The following is a 20,949-nucleotide window of genomic DNA, read 5'->3' as shown; positions in this document are numbered from 1 at the left end:
TGTTCTTTTCTAGACACACCCTCGAAAGCTGGAGAAACTCGCGTTAAAGTAGTCGGACTGTGATGGACTAACTGTAAGTGTCATATGCTCAGCTAGGTCAAGATGCCGAGGTGATCTTCCAGCTCTGAAGCCACAAAGGTCCCTCTTCACGCCACGGAAGGCAAAATCAGGACAGTGCTTGCCGTCCTCTTATTGGAGATTCCTGGGCCTTTGTTAGCATAGCTGATATAGAACTGAAAGTCTGTCCCCGCATCGTTGAAATAACTTGCTTGGTAGACCAACGAGCGGAGCAGGGAGCTGAAGTTCGGGCCGGTTGTGGAAGTTCAGCTTGCCGATCAAGTTGTGTGCGATTTGCACATTTGACGTTCGTGACCTCGATGGATTTGTTGATATGCGTGCTGCAGGGTTGAACGGACTCAAAAGAGGCGTGCATGGTAGTAGCACGTCCAGCGGTTCGCGATCTCCACAGGGCGAAATCGCGAGAAAGCTTGCATTTCTTTGCAAAAAGCGAAAATTCGCCTTCCGCATGTGTACTTAATAGGAGTTCGGATTACGATAAAACAAGTATTGGAAGGTGAAAATGCTCCGGAAACTGCGTGAACTCGATGTGAGATACGGCCAACAGAATTGAAGAAGCTGACGCTGTCCAACTCCGACCCTTTCGGGACAAGTGAGCGGGCGAGGCTGAGAATCCTGGGGACGATCTTGCTCCATCTGCATTGAAAGTAAGCAAGACCACACCATTTTGTCATGGCTGATGCAGATTCGTTCTTCTGACCGTATCCGAGCGGTGATGCCAGACTGTTGCGATGTGTATTCAGAAAAACTCGCTCCAACAACACAAGCGTACAAAGTCTGCTCTGATACTAGACATCGAATTGCAAGAGAGCATTACGCTGCAAAAACTACCGAGTAATCTCATTCGCTGCTGCGTGTAATGCCGCAAGTAGGTGGATAAATAAGCAAAAACTTTCTTCGAGGAGTGGCTTCTAGTAGACCTTAGCGGTCTTTCTCGACACTGAAACATGTGACCGCAATACAGCACCGTGGTTGTATAACCATTGGAGATCCGCAGTTGTGATATAGATGTAGGTTTCTCAAATTCGAATAATGGTACCAGTGGGTGGAGTATTAGTTCTACTGTAAAACATCATGCTAAACAACGGCGATTCGTGCAAGACTCTCGGCTGTCTGCTTTGGACTGCCTCACGTAGATGTAACACTGTACTACAGTCACTCTGTTCACGATGGAGAACTATAGCGGTCATAGAGACTTAAAGGTCATCGCGATCAAGACAGTAACAGCGAGCAGAGGAACACCGCTAGTATAGCCAAGCCTTCGAGGAAGTCCATCGAAAATTCTAACATTTCGACCACTAACCAACCTTCACGGAAGAAACATGGTATCGTGAGAAGTCTATTATCGCTAAGAATAGGCTATAAGACACCGCACACGTAGTCATGGTGTTTACGTGGTCTTGGAGCACAGAAACACCGCTGGAATCTCCAACCCTTTTGAACGAGCTTGTCGAACGTTTGTCAAAAAATACCAAGATCTCGACGACGGCCTCATCTACGCGATAGTAAAGCGTACCATGGTCATGCTGTTCGTAGTGGGGATGAACGATAAAATTAACACATGTGAGGATGTTTAAGCGAAGGTCAGCGCGAATAGAGACGAGAAAACTCGCCCACGTATACCAGAACTCACAAGCAGCAGTGCCTCACCCAATGAAACACTTCTACAAAATCTATCTTCGATGTGTGGAAACATCCTACAAACCACAGCGCAGCGAATAATCAGGCTGTAAAACCTTAAACACTCTCACCCAGCTTCCTTCACCTCTGCGGTACCATGGAAGCGAGTTTAGCTCCCTCCGTTCTCCTCCGCGAGGGACGGGGTTGTAGAATAAATATCACCGCTGTGTCCGACCTCTGTAGGTATTTTCACATCGAACAAACACAACTCACATTTCGCCCTCACACACCACCATCAAACAACATCAACATCACACAGTAAGTCCCATCCATCCCCATACCTTCCCTCGTCTCAAACATACTGATCATCGTAGCTATGGCAGCGTCCATCCAACAGATGGCGAGAAGCATCACCGGTCCTCGCGCGTCGATGATCCGGGACAGCGGCGTGAACGCGCGCACGCTGAGCAGGGAGGAGTACGACCGCCTCGAGGCGGCGAAGGCGAAGGTACGTTTCCCCATTCACAATTTTCTCAAGGCCGTCCAAGCTAACCACCTCGCAGGCCGCCAAGGAGGAGAAGCGCGAGCTCAAGCGCAAGCGCCGCGAGGAGATCTTCCCCTCACCCCCAGGGTGGAACCCCTTCGCGCCTCAAGCGCGCGTCTTGTTCCCGGTGGCTGACGAGCCAGAGGTAAGCTTAGCATTGATCCCCAGAAGTCTGGAAACGTCCGTGCTAACGATCCACAGACAGCTCGCCCAGTTCCAGAGCGGGAGACCAAGCGTATCAAGCGCGAGGTCGTGGTGGCTGACGACGGCAAGGTCATCAAGCAGGAGTCGCCCGAGCCTGAAGACGAGGGCGTCGAGATCATGCCTCAGTGTCTCAAGCCCGCGACGAGGACCTTCGACGGCAGACTCGTCAAGCAGGAGTCACCTGAGCCTGAGGCCAAGGAGTGGAAGCTCGTGCCTGAATGGGTCAAGCCCGCGGGCGTAACCTTCGATGGCAAAGTCGTCAAGGCGGAGTCCGAGGACGACTGGTAAGCGGTTTTGGGAGAGAAACAACTGCGCTGGATTGGCGAGGCGTTCTTGGAGTAAGCAAAGCCAAGGCTGCATGTCAGGCTTCGAACCACAGCTATGGGAGGGAAAGTTTGGTAGCGAGATCGCAGTACCGAACAATGGACACAGAGCGCACATCTTGGCAATGACTCAATGGAGCTTAGTAACCTGGTTTTCATTGTTCTCCTGTGTGATCTCATCTCATCTCATGCAATTCGTCAACGCAACAATAAAGAAACAACTGTCTAGGAGGGCTTCAGAGGAACCCAATCCTTCAACTCGTTGCCCTCGTTCGATTCATTTATCAAGTCCGTAGGAGCCCTTCGCGGAGGTAGAGAAGGAGGAGCGTCGTCTGCAAATGGCACCGGCTTCCTCGCCGGTGGAGGTGCCGGAGCTGGACTGCTGACTTTGCCCTCTCTTAATGACCCATTAGCTCTCCTCGGCGGCGGAGGCGAAAGAATCCTCGCCGAAGCAGCCGTCGAAGAAGAACCCGTCCCAGACCTCCTTGGATCAGGCGGCGGAGGTGGCAGCGACCTGACAGAACTGGTCGACTGCTGACTCGCCGACCTTAACAAGTTCGGCTTCGGTGGCGGAGCCGGTTTCCTCAATGTCTGCTTCAAAAAGACTCGTTGTGCCGAGTCTTCATCTGTAGATACATCGAGATTAGTGGGTCTGCTAGGTTTCAAAGGAAGGATGTTACCGGACTTAGGACTGTTACTCTCGTTCGTGCCACCCGAGGGAGGTGGCGGCAGCTTTCTAGGCGGCACGCTGTCCCTCGGTTGTGACATCGTCGACGATGCGACACTGTAGATGGAGGCTGGACGGCTGGGTGGGGTGTTTCCTGGCTTCTCGACTCGCACCCAGTCCGACTCATTGGTCGGTGAGAAGGGGTTGCTTGGTCGGCCGGGGTTTGGCACGTGGCGTGCACTCGGCGGCGATACAGTCGATCGCGCTGGCATGCCATTGTCGAGCCACCACTTGCGCTTGTCGGAGCTTGCTGGAGGAAGACCAGGCTCGACAGGATCGTAGCCATACAGGTCTTCATCGTCGCTCTCCGCACCGCCTTGGTTGGCAGTATGAGCTCCAACAACAGCACGGCGCTTCGTGTACAGCTCGCTGGCTATCGCATCCTTCTTCGGCTGGTCGATGACGCTAATGGTGCACTTGAAGATACCCCAGACTGGTCTGTGATCGGAGAAACGCAATGGTGCTGAATCGTAGTAGAACTGACGAATGTTGTCTCCCTTCGTCAAGATCCGATCGCACCAGGCCGGTATGCGTGCCTTGTCGGAGGTGTCGTACTCGTCGGTGCCCAGATTGAACTTGTAGGTCGGCAGGAACGTGGGTGTACGCTCCGAGTAATGAGGGAAGCACTTCCCATGCACCATTTGCAAGTTCAGCTGGTCGTTCTCGTACAGTGTGCCCAGGTCTCGCTTCTTAATCAGCTGCCGAGCTCGCTCGTTCTCCATACCAATGCGGTAGTTGAAGTCTCCGGCCCAGATGACGGTCTTGTGGTCATCGATCGTGCGGTTTCGCTGGAAGTGAAGACCACTCGCAATCGTCCTGTAGTCCTGATTGCGCTCGTCGTAGTTCCCAAAGCCGGCCGCTAGATGGGCGGTGACGAGGCATATCGAAGTGTCGGCGAAATCCATGCGAATGGCCACTGCGCCCTTGTTGCCAGCCATACCGCTGAGGCCAGTCTTCTTGACTGCACCTTCCACGTTCTTGATTTGTGGCAGGACGCTGGCTCGAACGAATACTGACAGCGATGCACCAACGAGCTGACCACCTCTCAGCAAAACGTAGTCTTCGCCGCGGTGCTTCTGTGCATTCGCATTCAGGGTTTTGCGGACTGCATCCTCCCACAGAGTCCGACGCTGAGGATCAGTCGACATGATTTGGCCGACGTCAAGGTCAACAATCTCCTGGAAAGCCACTGCAACGATCTCTGGCACGCGGAATTCCTCGTCGACATTCGGACAAAGCCAGGATGTGAGGTCGTCGTTGATTCCATGCGTCTTGCCATTCAAGTTGAAAGTACCAACCCAGATGTTGATGCTCTGCGTAGTCGTAAACTCAGCCGACCTCCTTGCGAGCTCCGCAGTGACCCAGTCATTGACCGGATCGAAGAGATGGACTCCAGTCTGGCCCATCAGTCGACCGAGTAGCATGTCCATGGTGGCTTGTCTACCTTTGTCCTCGACATTGTTGACGTAGAATCGATGTGCTGATTTTCGGAAATCGGCCAGTGCTCCAGCAAGCGACATCTTGCCCGAGCGCGTGAAGGATGTCTTCAGTGCTCCAGTACCCGCGTATATCTTCGACAGCTGATCGCCATTGTCTGCCCACAGTGTGCCGTGTCTAGCCCAGAAGTCGGAAGTTGGTCTCTGTTCGCCTTCCTGCTTAAGGAAAATCTCAAACGCCATCTGCGAGACGATGGTCTGCACCAGGTTGGTACGATCCAAACAGTCGAGACAGTTCGTTCTGAACACACCGTTTTGCTTGAGGATGTCGTTCCTGCCGAGTACTTTGTGTTGCTGTCCGTCCTTGTGAATAGTCTCTGAGACATCCTCGGCCAAGAAGTACTCGAAGGCCTTCGCCGTCTCCTCAATCCATCTCCTGATACCGCCAGCAGCTTCATAACCACTTGGCCCGCGCGTCTGGGCATGGAAGTCGTAGTTGACAGCGCTGATGTGCTTATGCTCTGATTCGGCAGTGGCTTTCTCAGTTTCCTGATTCAGTGGGCTGTGCTCGATGTGGTGAAGGTACTGTCGAGTGAGTTGTACTTCCTGGCTCTTTTCATCACTCAGCAGGTTGACCACCACGACATCACCATATGTCTCTGACAGCTTTTGGAAGTGCTTGTCGAAGGCAGGTTGAGTGGCGTCTGGCGATCGCGTGACGGTGATCTTTTGCTGTCCAGGCAGTCCAGATGCCTGCTCCCAGAACATTGGCACGCTCCCACGGACTTGCACGTACGAGTATATCATCGTGTCGGTAGAGAAGACAGTCTCTGTCTCGACGAAGTTTGCCACGTTGCCATCATCATCGATTCCTCTCGCGTTGAATCTCGTTCCAGCTCTCTTGCATGACAGTCTGGAGATGAGCGTCATGTTGGATGGCATACCAGTCATCTTGTTCCTCAGTGGCGAGCTCGAGGCCGGAACAGCAATGGTGCCGGCGAAGCCTCTGATGGCGGAAGTGAGGATCCTCGAGTCGTCCAAGGCCTGCTTCTCTCTGTGTGAAAGCCGATTCCGAAACTCCACCAACGGCTGGATCATGTATGAATTCCACAAGAAGCCTCCATCCAACGAATCAATCGCAACCGTACTCGCATCCGTCGGACGATCCTGAAGTCGCTTCGTCAAGTCGAAATCGGCGCTGTAGTAGAAACTGCCGCCAGAAAGCAGCTTCTTCAGCGCCATGCACGGGTGTTCGACCAGCGGCTCCTTGTGTCCTCCATGATCGTATCCATCCGCGTCGAGGTTGTCGGTCGGAAAAGGATTGACCATATCGTGCAGCATATGGTCGTAGTCGTTGCTAGTCAAGCAATGGAACTCGACGCCCAAAATCTGCTGGATCGTCTCCCCCGGCCGAACAGTCGCCACCTTGGTGCTGTTATTAACAACGCACAAGAAGACATCATTGTTCAGCGTGACGAGACCGAGCGTTCCTAACACGTTGATTGATGACGACAAGGCGCGGTAGCCCTGCATGTCCTGGCCCTCCCATGGCGAGAACTCGACGATGCAGCGTGGCACGCCGCCTTCGTTGACGGAGCTGCTGGAGCCGGCGGCTCTGGTGTTGACGGTGGTCGGACTATGCCGGAAGATGAGGACGTGGGAATCAGTAGCCAAGGCGATTCCGCGCTGAGGCGAGTCCCTCAGAAACACGCGGACGGGCATGGTGGTTGTTGTTCATGCTTCAGCCAAGTCCGAGTTCGCGGGATTATTGTCGCACCGCAAAGTCGCGTGTGGTGGTGGACTCGGTCCGTCGTATATTTGTCGAGGCTGTGAGTGGTGATTCGGATCGAGGAATATCAATCGGAGGTGTCGGGTGGGTGTTTGACAGGTAGTCGTGACCTTTTGCAGAGATGGAAGCAGGAGTGGCTGACGTTTGGGAATTTTGACTTCAAGATTTGTGGCGTCACGCAAAAGCAGTCTTCACATGTGACGATCTTTCTGCACACCTGCATGCAAACCAACTTCACTTATGGCGATGTCGGGACCGGTAGATTGGAAGTCGTAGCATGTGAAAATCATTACAGCCGTTCAGTCATATCGCTAGATGCTCGCTAAAACGCTCATCTTCGTGCAAAAGGCACCCGCAGCACCAATCGCTCGTATCCTGGCGATGCCATGCGCATCATGTCCGAAATATACCCAAACAATGCGAGATCCATCATCTTCAATTCTAATTCAACCATCCACTCTTCCCTCATAGCCTTCGTCAAGCCCGTCTATCGATCCTCGTCCTCCCTCCACCGTCAACGATAGCTATCCGTTCTTTCAGCTTGTGGTAATCGTCATGACTATTGTTGGAAGAATCATACCCAGAGCGCCTGCTCAAGCTCCTGCTATGCGAGCGCGGAGGCTCGACATAGCGGTACGTCTCCCACTCACTGTTCGGCCGCGAGAAGCGCCTAATCTCCCTTTCCCTCTCATGCATCGAGTACTCGCTCGCAGGCGGTACGCTCGATCGATGTGTATGTGACGACTTGTGTGTCTGCGACGTCTTGTGGGTCGAACGCGACCGCACGTCGTCTTCGCTGGATGCACTCGTGGAATCCGATACTGAGCTGTGGTCAACCTCTACGTATTGATCAAGGGGACTGGTGTTCCACGCACTGGGTGCGGTTGGGGCTTTACTCGGCACCCTGCTGGCTGCCTTGCTCGGTGCTCGGCTTGGGGCTTTTGTAGGTGGCGCTGGCGGTGGTGGATCAGGTGCTGCAGTTGGTGCCTTGCTCGGAGCTTTGCTTGGCGCCTTGCTCGGTGCAACGGATGGAGGAGCAGAAGGCGCGGCTGGAGGAGCTTCGCTGGGTGCTTTTGAGGACTTTGGCGCTGATGATGCTGGCGGATCTGGAGGGGGCGGTGGAGGCGCGACATATGGCGCTTTCGTCGACGGTGGATGTATGGAGGCCGGAGGAGGCGGGATCGAAGCTGGCGGTGGAGGCAGAGTCGAGGGCCTTCGTTCAACGATTGTGCGCGATATACGACGCACTGGAGGCGGCGAGGGAGAGTATGTCCTGACGACTCTCTTGACCTGCCTCACTCTTGGAGGCGCTCGCCATGGCTCTTCATCCTTGACGCTGACGAGACACATCGATCGATGCTCGTCTTCGCGAAGCGGTCGACAAGCTGGGTGAGCTCCAAGGGGGAGAAATGCAACGAGAGAAGCACGACAGAAACGACGGGGAGCGAGAGAGGGAGGAGACCTACCTGGGACGGGGAGCAGCAGCAGCAGGATGCAAGATATAGGTGAGATCCTAGTGCATGTGTGATGTGGCTCCCGCACGCCTCGTGTGCCTCGTGATGGCATGGTGTGGGCGAAGCGAGAGGGAGGTTCACATGGGATTCCTGGCACCGCTTCCAACATTTCCAGGTCGGCAAGCCTTGGGCGTCGATGGCGCCAGTGCCGGCCCAGCGAGACTGCCCAACAAGTGCCGCTGCCGTCGGTATGCACGACATGCTCCGGGGTGCTTCGAGGCCATTGTAGCGCGAGGATTGGGCACAAAGACGACTGTGGAAGTATCTGTGTGATGAAGTCAACGGGCGTCAATTTACGTGGGTTGTCTCACTCAGATTCGGGCCCTGCAGTGGCTGAGATGGGAGTGAAACCTTACCTCCGCCTCACTAACTCCTTCCCTACCACCAACATGCACTCTACATGTATCAACAGTGCGAATGTCCTAGCAGTGGGCATGCGGCTCCTAAAGTAGCTCTCGGCCCCCAACTTGCCTCAGATGGAGACCATGCGCGAACAGGCCAACTGGCCGTGATCGAGGTCAATCCTCGCCCAAGATGGCAAACGCTCACACTTCCCGTTGTGGAAGGGAAGAGCTAAAGAAGCGCCCCCAAGTGTTGCCGGTCAATATATCTCAAGCTAAGTCCAACTCTCGTCTTTGCTAATGGTGCCAACATGGAGGACGAATCTACTCAGTTGGTCAGGATGCAAGAGTCCATCATCGGCAAGAGCTACTCTCCAGACATCCCTTCGAAACGACTACGGCGAAAACAAGCTAGTGTTTGGGAACGACGAATTCCAATTTTCGCCATTGTCCTATCCTTCGCCCTGAGCTGCGTACCAGCGGCACTAGACTGGTCACATACCACCTTCTCCAGCGAGTCCAGCCTGTACAAATTCAGCACGCAGAGCCGAGCATCTGTTCAGGTAGTGGTCACAATCCTTTCGTCCATTTTCGCATTTTTCTGGACTTGGTCTCTCGGGAGCACCTGCGATCTATTGCTGCGCTCCTCACTTACCGACCGTGCCCTGTCGATTGATCAACTGCGCCTCTGCAGCGCCGTGTCCACGAGATCGATCAATACCTATCTCTCCCTCCGGTTCCTCTCGATCCCCATCCTCCTCAGCGCGATATATCTCCTCCCTGCTTGGCTCTGGACCGGTGCCATCACACCACAAGTTGTCATTACAGGACTTGAGAATGCCTATGTGCGAATTCCACAATTTGGCGAGGGCTCTTATCCTTTCCTCGGCGACTACGACCTCAAAGGAGCCATCAATCAAGGCTGCGTACAAATTTCGAAGTCCAACGGCAGCTTTTCGAATTGTCCGGCACGAAGGCAGGCTGGTTCTATTTTACAATCAATAGGTACCGCTAGCACAGCTCCTGGGGTACCACGCAACCACTCGAAGCTGGACAATTCGGGCTACCAATACTTGGACCGTTCGTACGGCGTGGGAGCCTCCGTTGGCCTGCAGGCACCTCCGGGCACGGCTGGGGCAACGATAAGTTACAACTACACCGAGATGGGATATCTCACATCAGCCAAGTGCATATACAACGCATCAGCCGACTTCAACTTATCGGAAAACGTCACCTTTGGGATTCCGGGCATTCCAGACTGGTTCTGGCAACAAGGACGACGACCCAACGACCGATGGGATCAGCCACCACCAGGCGCCGCTGCTCATGCCGGGTTCGAGTCAGAGCCCGTCGACATTGTCGGCTGGAGCGCAGGTAGTTGTTGTGGATTCACCAACGGAACCGGGCCATTCTATATATCCATGGCGGCTGGCAGCGATTACGCATTCCTCAACACTACACAATGCGAGCTTTTCTTCGAACCGGCCATCTTCGACGTGGCAGTCTCCATAGCCAACAGGACGATCCATGTCACTCAAGTCCTACCGAACGAGAGCTTTTTCGCTCCAGAAGACCCCAACCCGGCCGGATACCTCCGCGAATGGACCCTACGCGCACTTTCGTCGCTGGCGTTGATCGAAACAACGCTGTACGTGTCCTCCATCGGTGAGAACTTCATCAACAACGCTCAGACGAAACTCAATCAACCGGACTTCAACGCTTCACAACCTAACAACGACGCCGTTCTCCCTGCCATCGAGGACTCCCTCGTCGCTGCCCTCGACGACATTCTTGAGGCGCTTGCCGGGTTCGCGTTCGTCAACGACAGCAGCACTTGGTCCGGCGCGGTGAGTGGTGAGGTCCCGCGGGTGCGTGTTGGCGAGACGCAGTTCATCATAGCGCTTTTCGTCACCAATGTGCTTGTCTTGGTGGGCGTGTGTGGAATGGCCGTTCACACTCGCGGGTATGCAAATACGCCAGCGTTCAACTTCATGGATATCGGGGCTTTGGTGGTGGGGATGGACAACGGGCGGCAGTTGGCGAATGAGGAGACAGCGGCAATATCACCTTCTGAGCCGCGTTGGGATGGTGACCCAAGTGATCCTCTGCTAGATCACTTCGCCGTAGAAATACGGTCAAAGTTAGGCGTAGATGAGGCGCCGTCGGTTCGACTGCAGTCTCGGATTGCAAGATGATTCTGCTCGATCTTGTCGTTCGACAGTCCTGCAAAGTCGACCTGCAGAATTCGGTTTTTTTTTATATCCACATTCTATGTTGTTGACGAAGTTGAACCCCTTTCAAACCTCCCGGCTAAATGTTGATACGAGAACGCGGGGGCTCATTCTTGAAGGCAATCTCAGACCACCTGCCTTCTGAGACAAGCCACATGTCTCGTTCCCCTCGCATGCCTGTGAAGGAAGCGAAGCAACGTCAGCCCTGTCTTGGACACAAGTATATGCCTAGCCACACACTGGTCAGTCAACATCAATGACTGAACATGCTCCCCCGTCACGATGAGCGGCCGATCCACGCCCTCGTTGGGCCACAGCGCCAGCAACTCGCGCCACGTCCGCAACGCATCCCACCTTGAGCACCTCAAGAAAGTCCAACTCAACAATGGCAGCGCTCCCGCACGCAGCAACGAGAATGTCTTCGCGTCCCTCCGCGCTACCGCAATGGTGGAGTCCAAACCGTACCTCCCCGCCGAACTCATCGCAACGATCTTGGATTACCTGCCGGTGTCTGACTTGATGCGTTTCTCGAGGGTGAGTCGTAGATTGCAGGAGATGGTGTATGATGATACGCGGTGGATACAGAAGCTAAGGCAGATGGGGGCTTGGAATGAAGGGGAGGCGAGGCAGAGGGTGGAGGAAGCGATCAAGAGGAAGACGGAGGCGCAGTTGGCGAAGCAAAGCGATGAGAGTGGGAAGAAGATTGGGACGACGAATGGGGTTGCCGGTGGGAGGAGACATGCTGGGAGCGTGACACTGTTCGATGCGGGTGTGGAGGAGCAGAGATATAGAAAGAGTTTGGAGCAGCCTCAGACGCCGCAGCATAAGAGGAAGGGGACGCTGTCAGATGGGTTTGAGGATTTGTCGATTTCTGGATCGCCGGGCTCACCGACGAGGACTTCGCAGGGCTCTTTGAATACTGCTGCGGCTCTAGATGTCTTCAAGAGAGTACGGTCGATACGGGGGCATGCGAGACAGGAGTTTGGCAAGGTCTACGGCTCTTTGGCCCCGATTTATCTCGACTTGGCTCGCACCAAGGGTCATTCCGACGCTCTGATCTTCAGGACATATCGTGACCCTGAACAGCAGGCGCAGATTCTGTCTAACCTCAAGCGATTCGCGCAGTGCGATCTTGCAAATGGCTGGGAGCAACGAGAGGAGAAACTGGACTCTATGATTGGAGTATTCGAAAACGCAGTACTACGAGAATTCGAGCAGGGCTACGCTGCCGACGACGTGCCCGGCCGGATGCGTCGATACGCACATGTGCTGGTCACTCTCAACGGAGGCAATGCAGTAATTGACTCCTTCATGTCGAATCATTCGGCGATGGCCAGGACCCAACGCATTGGAAACCCTTTGGACTGTCTGGAAGATGTGGCACCTGGTCACGTCGATCTCAACCCATCACAACGATTCTTCGAACAACTAGCATCGATAATGGTACAACAGGCCGATATCATCGACAGAGTCTTTCCGCCTTCAGTAGATGTTCTCACTCCGTTTTGGATACGGCTATGCGAGACTATCGTGGCCGACTACCTCACTGCACTTTTTGATGAAGCACATGCGCGAGGCATAGAGACGTATGTCAAAGCAGTTGCTGGCACGTTTGGACAGGCCCTACGATTAGTGGCTTCCCTCAAACCGACAAAAGCGTCGCCTCCCGATTTTGTCGAAAAGGCGAAGCAGACGATTGTCCAGTGTTTCGAAAAGCACGTCGATCTCTACCTTGCCGAAGAGTTTCAAAACTTCACGACCAAGGCTAGCTATGAGGTCGATGTATGGGAGAAGCAGCTGTCAGAGCAGGAAGCATCAACGGAATCGTTCTTCATGTCGAATGTCAACCGACAGGCGGCCAAGAGGGATTTTTTGTCCTCTTTCAAGAAGGTGGTAATGATGCCGGTCAATGCGTTCCCCATGTCATCGCCTTTTGGAACGGCGAAACCTGCTAATGTGGCAGCTCGCTCGTCTGCGAATCTCGACGCAATAGACACCTCGTATAATCCGGGACCACGGCCGAGAACACCTACGTTGACAAGCTCGACACCACCTCCACGGTCAGCTACGCCTTCGCAAGATCCTCCTACGACCGAGCTTGCCGCAAAGACGGCAATTATGAATTCCCGTCTTGAAGGCATCAAGTCTCTCTTCAGCATCGAGGTCGCGCTGAACTTGTCGCATCTTGCGAAGGCTTCCATCGAGCGGACCGCCATGATGGTACAGATGGGTGGAAACGATGGCGAGGAAGCTAAGAAGCAATGCGAGCGTATTTTCGTGACGTTACTCGACATCCTTGGGAATCGCCATATCAAGAGCGGCTTCGACAAGGCGGTGAATCATCTGGGCGACTACAATCCTCGGGAGGTACGCAAGTTCAAGTCCGAGTCTACGACTGATCCGAGTACGCATATTGGAGTCGAGCCATTGGTTACGTTCTTGGAGTTGGTCAATGTTGGAGATCTGATCCAGCAGATGATTGACGTCTTCTACAATCAGGAACTCGTCAACACCAAGCTTCTTGAGTCCGACGACTTTCTAGCTGCTGGTGTGAAAGAGAAGAAGAGATTCGAACAGATGCTGGATGAACGTGTCGCGGCTGGTCTCAACAAAGGCATCGACGTCCTCATCGACGAAGTCGAATACATATGCGCCACATCCCAAACCCCCACCGACTTCAACCCCGATCCCCAAGGCATCGTCGACATCGGTCCCTCCCCAACAGCCAAACAAGTCGTCGACATGGTCTCCGGCCACACGGGCATGCTCGTCGGCAGCACCGACAAGAACATGCTCGACGTCTTCAACCAAGAAGTGGGGCTCCGCCTCTTCGGCGCCTTGTGCAAGCACTTCAAACGCCAACGCATCTCCGTCGACGGCGCCATCAAACTCATCTCCGACATCAACCACTACCACGCCTTCATCAGCACCCTCAAACAAAAACCCCTCATGCCGTACTTCGAGGCCCTCCGCGAGATGTCGCAGATCTACCTCGTGTACATTGATCCGCCCACGAGCGTGTTCGCGTCGAATGCGAAGACGGGCAAGAGGGGGAGTCTGTTGACGGGAAAGGCGAGTAGTACCAGTTTGCAGGCGAAGGAGCTGGCGACGATTATTGCGGATGGGCAGCGGTATCATGGGATTTTTCCCGCCGAGGAGGTTTATGAGTTTGCGGAGAGGAGGGCGGATTGGTATCTTGTTAAGGGGGATGTGGAGAGGGCGATGTATGGGGTTGGGTGTGTGGTTATGTAGGAGGGATGGATAAGGCCAAGGGCAGTCCTTCGTATCGAAAGGCCCTTCAGGTGCATTGAGGACCACAGCCTCGCCTACCCCGGCAGGAAGCAAAGAGAAAGTTCCACGCCATTGAAACTCAATTCCAACTCCACCCTCGCCTCGTTTCCCACTCGCAGCTCGGACACTCCGACGACATCTCCTTCAGCTTGACGAAACTATAGCCTGTTGATGTTAATAACCCTCTGAGCGCAGCAGAATTGTCCTACATGATGGTCCGCAATGTTCACGGTCTGGCAAGTCCCCGCTCGAGGCCAAGGTTCAATCGCCGATAATGGCTTGCCAAAAGCAACGATCTCTGGACGTTTTGGTCGACAACCGCGCATGGCTTGACTACCAACCCCTCCCTGATGCTTGGAGGTCTAAAACACCAGACCTGCTTTGCTTCAAGCTCGAGGGTCTTTTTCTGCCTGTCTTATAGGTAGAGTGGTTTCTGGTCCCCTTCGGCATTGCCCTGATCTGTCGTAGCGTTTCTTGAGCTTGAGTATACCTTGCGTCCCTTAGGGCTCGTAGCTCCAGAGCTACTTACTTACTTCTACGTCTTCTACGCGTTCGGAAAGACCTTCTCTGGGTGCCCGGTTGTTTAGGGGTTCGAGTAGCAGTGGTACCTCGAGCTTCACCATGCTACGGATGAGTTCCTACTCTCGGGTCGACGAGAAAGATGTTGAGGATGCGGAAGACGATTCGCCGATAGAAGACATCCGGACTTCCTGGAGGGCGCCGCTATCTCGAAACCAAGGCTTGACTGTGTGGTTGAAATGGCTCGTATTGTTCTGGAACGTACTCCTGTTACTTCTCGTCGCTGTTCTTGGATCTCAAGTTTGGAAACAGAATACCTTACAAGAGTGTAAAGTCTATCCAGAGCCTGGCGCTCGAGTCGATCGTAAGAGACTCCCTTCCCTCTTTCTCGTTATTCTACATAATTGACGCCTCTGGCTTCGCAGAATGACCCCACACCCTAAAACCAACCCTCTTCCTCCCCAACGCCTCCTTCGCCACCGGCTCCATGTGGTCCTCCCTTCCCCTCCTTGAATCCATCCTCGCAAACTGGATCCCCCTCTCCCCTTCATCGCGCGGTCTAATTACACTCCCACAATCCTCCCACCCAACCCACGACCCGCCCTACACCCTCGACCCCTTAAACACCGGCAGTCCCCAAGAAGCCTACATGCTCTCCGCCCCACACCAACTCCACTGCCTCAGCACCATAATGCACTCGTACGGCAAACTCTGGAATGGAGCGGATGAAACGCATATGGCGGAGCATATCGCGCATTGTTTTGATTATTTGCGGCAGGGGATTCTGTGTGCGGGAGATGTTACGGTGGAGGGGAATGCGAGTTGGAGGTTTCCGGATAGGAAGGTGGAGCCGCCGTGGGGTGCGGAGCATATGTGTAGGGATTGGGAGGGGGTGAGGGAGTGGGCGGATGAGAAGGGGGTTTGGGAGTTTCCGGACGGGTTGGGGATTTTGTGAGCGTAGGCAGAAGGGAACGTGTGGTTGGGTTGAGGGATCAAGCTCGGTTGGCAGTATCTTGCTTCTGGACATTTTCTACGCTACCAGCTTCTCCTCCTCACGATGGACCTCTTCCGCATGCACCTGAACATCTGTGACATACTTGTTGAACTTCCGTAAGTTTACTTTGTTTTCGAACCTGCGAAGGGATCTTGTCAGCATCCTATGCCTCAACGAAGTGCTTCGTGAAGAGAACTCACATCTCGTCAATCTCAGCAGGCGTCCGTCTCGCCACCTCAGGCATGATGAACCAAGCAATCACGACGGCCACGGCGCCCGTTCCAGCGAAGCTACCAGCAGTCAGCATACAAGTCAGGAAATGGAATCCTGCTGCCTTACAAAATGCCAGTCTTGACTCCCCAGCCCGACTTGGCGTCAGTCCCATTGATCATGAGTGGTGTGCAAAAGGAGAAGATAATGGCCACCATGTTGGAGAGAGCCAAAGCCCAACCGGCAGTCCGCGCGCGCAAGCGCTGGGAAGGCACCTCAGCAGCATATGCGTAGCCGATGGCGGACGCTCCAGTGGTTGTGAACGTAGCGAGGCAGGTGAAGAAGATCTGAGATGTTCTGTCAACAAGAACCACATGTAGATTGGAAGGTGGATGGCAACTTACGAGCAACGAGCTGAGATCAGGCTTGCTGTAGTCAAAGCAACCCACGACGCCCAGCGCCAACAACGAAAGCGACGTGATGCCGTATGGATACACAGTCAACGGCCTTCTACCGAACGCGTCCGTCGTAGTCGCGGTGATCAACATAGACAACAGCTGTACGCAGCCCAGGATGACCGTGACCAGGAAGGGGTCCTTGAAGCCGGAATTCTGGAAGAAGTATGTCGAGTAAGTGTTGAAGACGGAGAGACCGACGAGCTGCTGCGTGATTTTGGGCCAAGAAGCGATGATGAAACGGATGAAGTTCCGGCCTTGGAAGACGGAGAGGATGCCTTCTTGTTGTTGGAGGTGGGCGAGGCTGCGCTCTTCGTCGATCGTGGCGACCATGACTTCCTGTGGATTTTGTCAGAATGTCAGACGTCTGTGGTAGGGGCTTGACGTACGATGGTTTCATGCACGTTGAAGCTCTCGACATGGCCGTTGTATCTGTTGAGGACTTTTGCAGCTTGCTCCGTCTTGGATTTGCTGCATAGCCACCACGGCGATTCTGGTAAGAGGACGAAGATAATTATCATCACCCCGATCATTGCCCACTACAAGTCACAATCAGCATCTATCTCAATGCCAGCTGCGAGATACCACCCACTTGACTGTAGATCGCAGTACGGAAATCGTAGGGATTAATCTGGTTGAGTTCATTCAAAGCGATAGAGCCGAACAACTGTCCAAGCACGAACCAGCTGGTTTTCTGGTCAGCACACGCCGCCAAATCGAACTTCATGTCACTCACAAGGTGTAGGCGTTGATCAAAAACCCTCGAAGCTGTGTTGGCGCCAACTCAGAGAGATATACTGGCATGGTCGCCTGCAGCATTCCAACACCAATGCCGGAGAAGAGCTTGGCAACTAGCCAGTGCGACCAGTGCGTGGCGAAGGTTTCTGCGAAGATGCTCTGTTGTTATGTCAGTGCAGTCCCGTTCGTACTCAGATTTGGCGTAGCAGACTCACTCCAGTCAAGATGATCCAAAGCGTATACATCGCATACTTCCTCCCCAACGAATCCGTAACGAATTGCAAGCCCTTCCCAACTGGATCAGCTACATCCTAACACTTCTCCTCAGACTCAAACTTACAATCTGCCCAACCGTCTGCCCAGCACTCTGCACCCCTCCCCAAGCAGAGATGTACTTGCTCGGCAAGACCTTGACACCAGCTCCGCCGAATTGTCGAATGAACCCTTTGTTCGACACGATGCCGCCGTTGAGTGTGATCTGGTATCCGTCAAGGGAGGCGCAGAAGGCTGCGGCCATGGCTACCGCCGAGACAAGCTTGTAGGATTTGATGGATTGCCAGACTGTGAGGTCGTCGGCTTTGGAGCGGAGGACTGCTTCTGTGTGGTTTGTCGAGTTGGGGAGTTCGGAGATGTAGGTTGTGTCGATTTTGTGCGTGTCTACTTCCATGGGAGGCGGCTTCTCGTCGTTGTTGGGATTGCTTGGGGCAGCCATGGTTGAGAGAAGGTTTGGGGGTAGGACGGAGGAGTCCAACGCTGCTGCGACTGTCGAATGGCTCACGGTGGAACTTGGAGGCCTTGTTCCGGAGCGTGGAAAGCAAGTTAGTGGTGGCTCTTTGTATGTCGTAGGGGACAGCGTGAAGACTGGAGAGCAAGCAGAATGTGCCCCGGATGTGCCATGGGGTAGGCACGTGGCGTTGCGCTAGACGGCCTACGCGTCCCTGGCGAAGCTTGTGATGGGAGAGTGACTTGGGACTTCGGGATACCTTGGACCGAGTATCAGCTGAAGGAATCAATAAGTCAACTTTAAGGCGCTCCTTTCGGCCTCTGAACCAAATTGTACTTCCTGTAATAGCGTGCTTCTCGGCGACTGCTAAGGGAATTTTCCATCAGCGAGGGGTTTCGTGGTCATGGAACAGCCTCGAACAAGAACATGATCGCCTTTGCAGCCTTGTAATGACGGCCACTATCTCTTCCGGATGAAATGGCATTTTGAGCAACATCAAATATTTCCATCTTGACCAATGTTAATGGGAACACGGGTTCAAGACTGTTCCACGGGTTTATCAATCTTCCACCACAAAGACAGGTTGTCAGTCGTGCCATACTCAACAATCCCTCCGCCAGGCAATTGGCTGTCTATTTCTATAGCCTTCTGCAGCTTCAATCCAACTTCCATAGACTGGCCATCTGGACTCTGCTTCCACTGCACCGTCGCAAGATTGTCTTTTCCTAGGCATATGCGAGCACGAATTTCAGGAGCCAGCCGAAGCCTTGGCTTGAACAAGATCTTCGTTGCCCCTGGGGCGAGTACTTTTACGCCTGCCAGCTCAGTACAAAACTCGTAGATCGGCAGACTACCCCAGGCATGGCAATCAGATCGCTGTCTGACATCGTCTTCCTCCCATGTAGTCAAGTTGTTTTGGAGCATCTTTTTCCAGGGATCCCAAGTAGTTTTCCATTGTTGCTCGTAGACGTGATCTCCCGCCATAGCAAAGGCACGAAGGGCGTAGAATCTCATCATGTACGAGCATTTCGAGAAGTTGATTGGCGAGTTCCCGGAGAATGCGTCTTTGGTCAGCCGCGAGTAGTCTTCTCTGCTCGCTGCGCCGGAGAGAATGGCCCAGACCTGGCAGTGTTGAGAGTAGGACAGATCGTCAGCAACGTCGGCAGTCGAATCAGTGAAGTAAGACCCGTCATAGCAGTGCTTCCGCACAGCCTTGCACAGCGACTGCGCACGACCATTATACTCCTCCGCAAAGCCAGGCCTCCCGATTTGTACAGCCAGTGAGGCCGCTTCGCGAAGAACATATGCCAGCACCATGCTGAAATATGTGTGGCAGTTTGTCTTGCGCCCAGATGTTGGAACGCCCTTGTCCGGGTGCTCGTCAGTGGCATGCCATGTCGTGACCCAGTCGACAAATTGCCAGAGGTCGTCGGGCAGTCCGCTGACGAGGCCGCGCTCGTCGGTGTATCTCCTGAAAAATTCGAGCACGCCGTCAATGCGTGGCATCATAGAGCGTGTGAATGCAATGTCTCCGAAGTACAGATGGTGATCACAGATCTCCAAAATCCAGTAGAGAGGGAATGCAGCGATTAGTTGGTTGACGTGCGATGGGAAGCGAGACTGTGGCAAGCCTTCAACTGTTGTCGAAGATGCGAAATGAGTGATTGCTTGCCGCATGAGTCGATCGTCACCAGAGAGCAGGTAATGGAACAAGCCGACTGCTCGGCTATCCATACTGTATTGAAGCTGTTCGTAAAAGGGGCAGTCTGAGTAGCCATCGAACATGCAATTTTGCAATGTTCGAATTGAGACATCCCACATCTGACTGGTCTCAGGGGCGTGAGGCTGCTCCCAAGTTGCCTTCACTTGGAGGGAATAGTTGGTCTGCGTCGCGGTAAAAGACACGAGCTCGACTGGCGCTGGGCCAACCGCAATCTCAATCCTGATAATGCGAAAAGTGCGGAACCAGAAAGGTTGGTAATTGACATCTTGACCAGGCTTGACAATTAGGTCCACTTCATCGAATGGTCCAAGAATGTGACCGTTCTCGCTCTGGAGGCGATCTCCCTTGCTTCGAAAGAAAGGATATGATCTAGGCTCCAGCTCGAATCCCTCAGAGTAAATTATCTTGATGTGTAGACTACTTTCAGCCGTAGATCGAAATTGCCATCGCACGAACGCTGTCGAGTGAACATCTGCTTGTAGGTCTATTGAATGTGTGGAGCCGGCGTCCAATTGTAGAGCATTCCCGTTCAAGAAGTGCTGCAACCAGCCATCGATCGGCTGATGACTTTCGCATCGGCGAATGGAGCCGAATGTAGCTGGTGACTCCTCTGGCATTGGTATAACGCGTGGCTGTAACCTCCACGGGAGTAGATCCCCATTGAGCGTCTTGAACGAATAGGCCACTGGAGTGACTGCGCCCTTCGATGGCTGGACTGAGACTCTTTCGTAGATCTGTGCACACTGTCAGTCCACCACGCTGTAGCTAAAGTTTGGCCACCCTCTTACGTGAAGAAAACCATCGTCAATGATCCCTGTAGGGAACGCGATCTCATCGTGTACTTGAGCACGCCATTCCCTCACGTCCCCTGACGTTATCTTCAACTCCTGACCACCAGCGTCAATGGCTCCGTAAATAGTCAACCCAGGGAAATTTGTCCGACCAAACGGCATTGCTGCTCTGTTGGCCGCAAAGTACCGTAGGACCTCGACACGGATTTCATTGCGGCCTTCGCGTAGGTGACCGGCGATATCGAGGCGGTCGTAATACCAGAGGTATGGACTGCCACGACTGGGTCCAATGGACACGCGCTGGTTGTTGATGAACAACTTATATCGGGTATCGGCCGAGATGTGAAGCACCCCTGTCTTGGGAATCGAAGGAAGCTGAATATGGCGAATGAACGCTACGATCCTACCAGCAGTGTTCTCCGTACACGAATCAACCCAATCTGGCACCCAGATCCAGTTCGAGTTGAGCTGTGCAATTACCTGCGTACTTGTCAGTGCATCCTCCTGAAGGGCACAAGCGAGACTCACTTTCTGTTGGCTCGAATTCATGGTGAAGGTACAATGGCAGATCCTTTCACCTTGCCAGGTGCTATTCGTCTTCTGCACGATCAATGTTGATGCAAGCTGGAACACCGCGCTGGCTAGTAGCTGAAAGCAAAAGCCGACGTACGTATCGACGAGAGACGTCGGGGCATCA

General features: G+C 53.8%; 8 protein-coding genes across 8 annotated transcripts; 4 read left to right on the top strand and 4 right to left on the bottom strand.

Moving 5' to 3' along the window:
• Positions 1 to 2,074: 2,074 nt before the first annotated feature.
• Positions 2,075 to 2,734, top strand: M409DRAFT_54942 (uncharacterized protein; the record flags this gene model as incomplete). The annotated part of the gene is made up of 3 exons (XM_033812870.1): positions 2,075 to 2,206; positions 2,262 to 2,387; positions 2,444 to 2,734. The coding sequence occupies 3 exons, from the start codon at positions 2,075 to 2,077 to the stop codon at positions 2,732 to 2,734; spliced, it is 549 nt and encodes a 182-aa protein (XP_033667503.1).
• A 260-nt stretch (positions 2,735 to 2,994) lies between these two features.
• On the bottom strand, positions 2,995 to 6,654 carry M409DRAFT_23247 (uncharacterized protein; the record flags this gene model as incomplete). Its single annotated transcript, XM_033806700.1, has 1 exon — positions 2,995 to 6,654. The coding sequence occupies one exon, from the start codon at positions 6,652 to 6,654 to the stop codon at positions 2,995 to 2,997; it is 3,660 nt and encodes a 1,219-aa protein (XP_033667502.1).
• Positions 6,655 to 7,198: 544 nt separating this feature from the next.
• Positions 7,199 to 8,287, bottom strand: M409DRAFT_54940 (uncharacterized protein; the record flags this gene model as incomplete). Its single annotated transcript, XM_033812869.1, has 1 exon — positions 7,199 to 8,287. The coding sequence occupies one exon, from the start codon at positions 8,285 to 8,287 to the stop codon at positions 7,199 to 7,201; it is 1,089 nt and encodes a 362-aa protein (XP_033667501.1).
• A 600-nt stretch (positions 8,288 to 8,887) lies between these two features.
• M409DRAFT_23245 (uncharacterized protein) lies at positions 8,888 to 10,771 on the top strand (the record flags this gene model as incomplete). The annotated part of the gene is made up of 1 exon (XM_033806699.1): positions 8,888 to 10,771. One exon carries the CDS (start codon positions 8,888 to 8,890, stop codon positions 10,769 to 10,771), a length of 1,884 nt encoding a protein of 627 aa, XP_033667500.1.
• A 318-nt stretch (positions 10,772 to 11,089) lies between these two features.
• Positions 11,090 to 14,059, top strand: M409DRAFT_66612 (uncharacterized protein; the record flags this gene model as incomplete). The annotated part of the gene is made up of 1 exon (XM_033817011.1): positions 11,090 to 14,059. One exon carries the CDS (start codon positions 11,090 to 11,092, stop codon positions 14,057 to 14,059), a length of 2,970 nt encoding a protein of 989 aa, XP_033667499.1.
• A 1,045-nt stretch (positions 14,060 to 15,104) lies between these two features.
• On the top strand, positions 15,105 to 15,572 carry M409DRAFT_23243 (uncharacterized protein; the record flags this gene model as incomplete). The annotated part of the gene is made up of 1 exon (XM_033806698.1): positions 15,105 to 15,572. One exon carries the CDS (start codon positions 15,105 to 15,107, stop codon positions 15,570 to 15,572), a length of 468 nt encoding a protein of 155 aa, XP_033667498.1.
• Positions 15,573 to 15,647: 75 nt separating this feature from the next.
• Positions 15,648 to 17,681, bottom strand: M409DRAFT_36703 (uncharacterized protein; the record flags this gene model as incomplete). Its single annotated transcript, XM_033810601.1, has 9 exons — positions 15,648 to 15,750; positions 15,812 to 15,901; positions 15,951 to 16,168; positions 16,226 to 16,615; positions 16,666 to 16,815; positions 16,869 to 16,962; positions 17,013 to 17,173; positions 17,230 to 17,301; positions 17,355 to 17,681. The coding sequence occupies 9 exons, from the start codon at positions 17,679 to 17,681 to the stop codon at positions 15,648 to 15,650; spliced, it is 1,605 nt and encodes a 534-aa protein (XP_033667497.1).
• Positions 17,682 to 18,275: 594 nt separating this feature from the next.
• Positions 18,276 to 20,801, bottom strand: M409DRAFT_66610 (glycoside hydrolase family 78 protein; the record flags this gene model as incomplete). Its single annotated transcript, XM_033817010.1, has 3 exons — positions 18,276 to 20,195; positions 20,250 to 20,732; positions 20,781 to 20,801. 3 exons carry the CDS (start codon positions 20,799 to 20,801, stop codon positions 18,276 to 18,278), a joined length of 2,424 nt encoding a protein of 807 aa, XP_033667496.1.
• Positions 20,802 to 20,949: the final 148 nt, after the last annotated feature.

Source organism: Zasmidium cellare (genome assembly GCF_010093935.1).
Source record: "Zasmidium cellare ATCC 36951 unplaced genomic scaffold M409scaffold_18, whole genome shotgun sequence".
Classification (NCBI taxonomy): Eukaryota; Fungi; Ascomycota; class Dothideomycetes; order Mycosphaerellales; family Mycosphaerellaceae; genus Zasmidium; species Zasmidium cellare.
The sequence above is the reverse complement of the archived record's forward strand: the minus strand, read 5'-3'. Positions and strand labels throughout refer to the sequence as shown.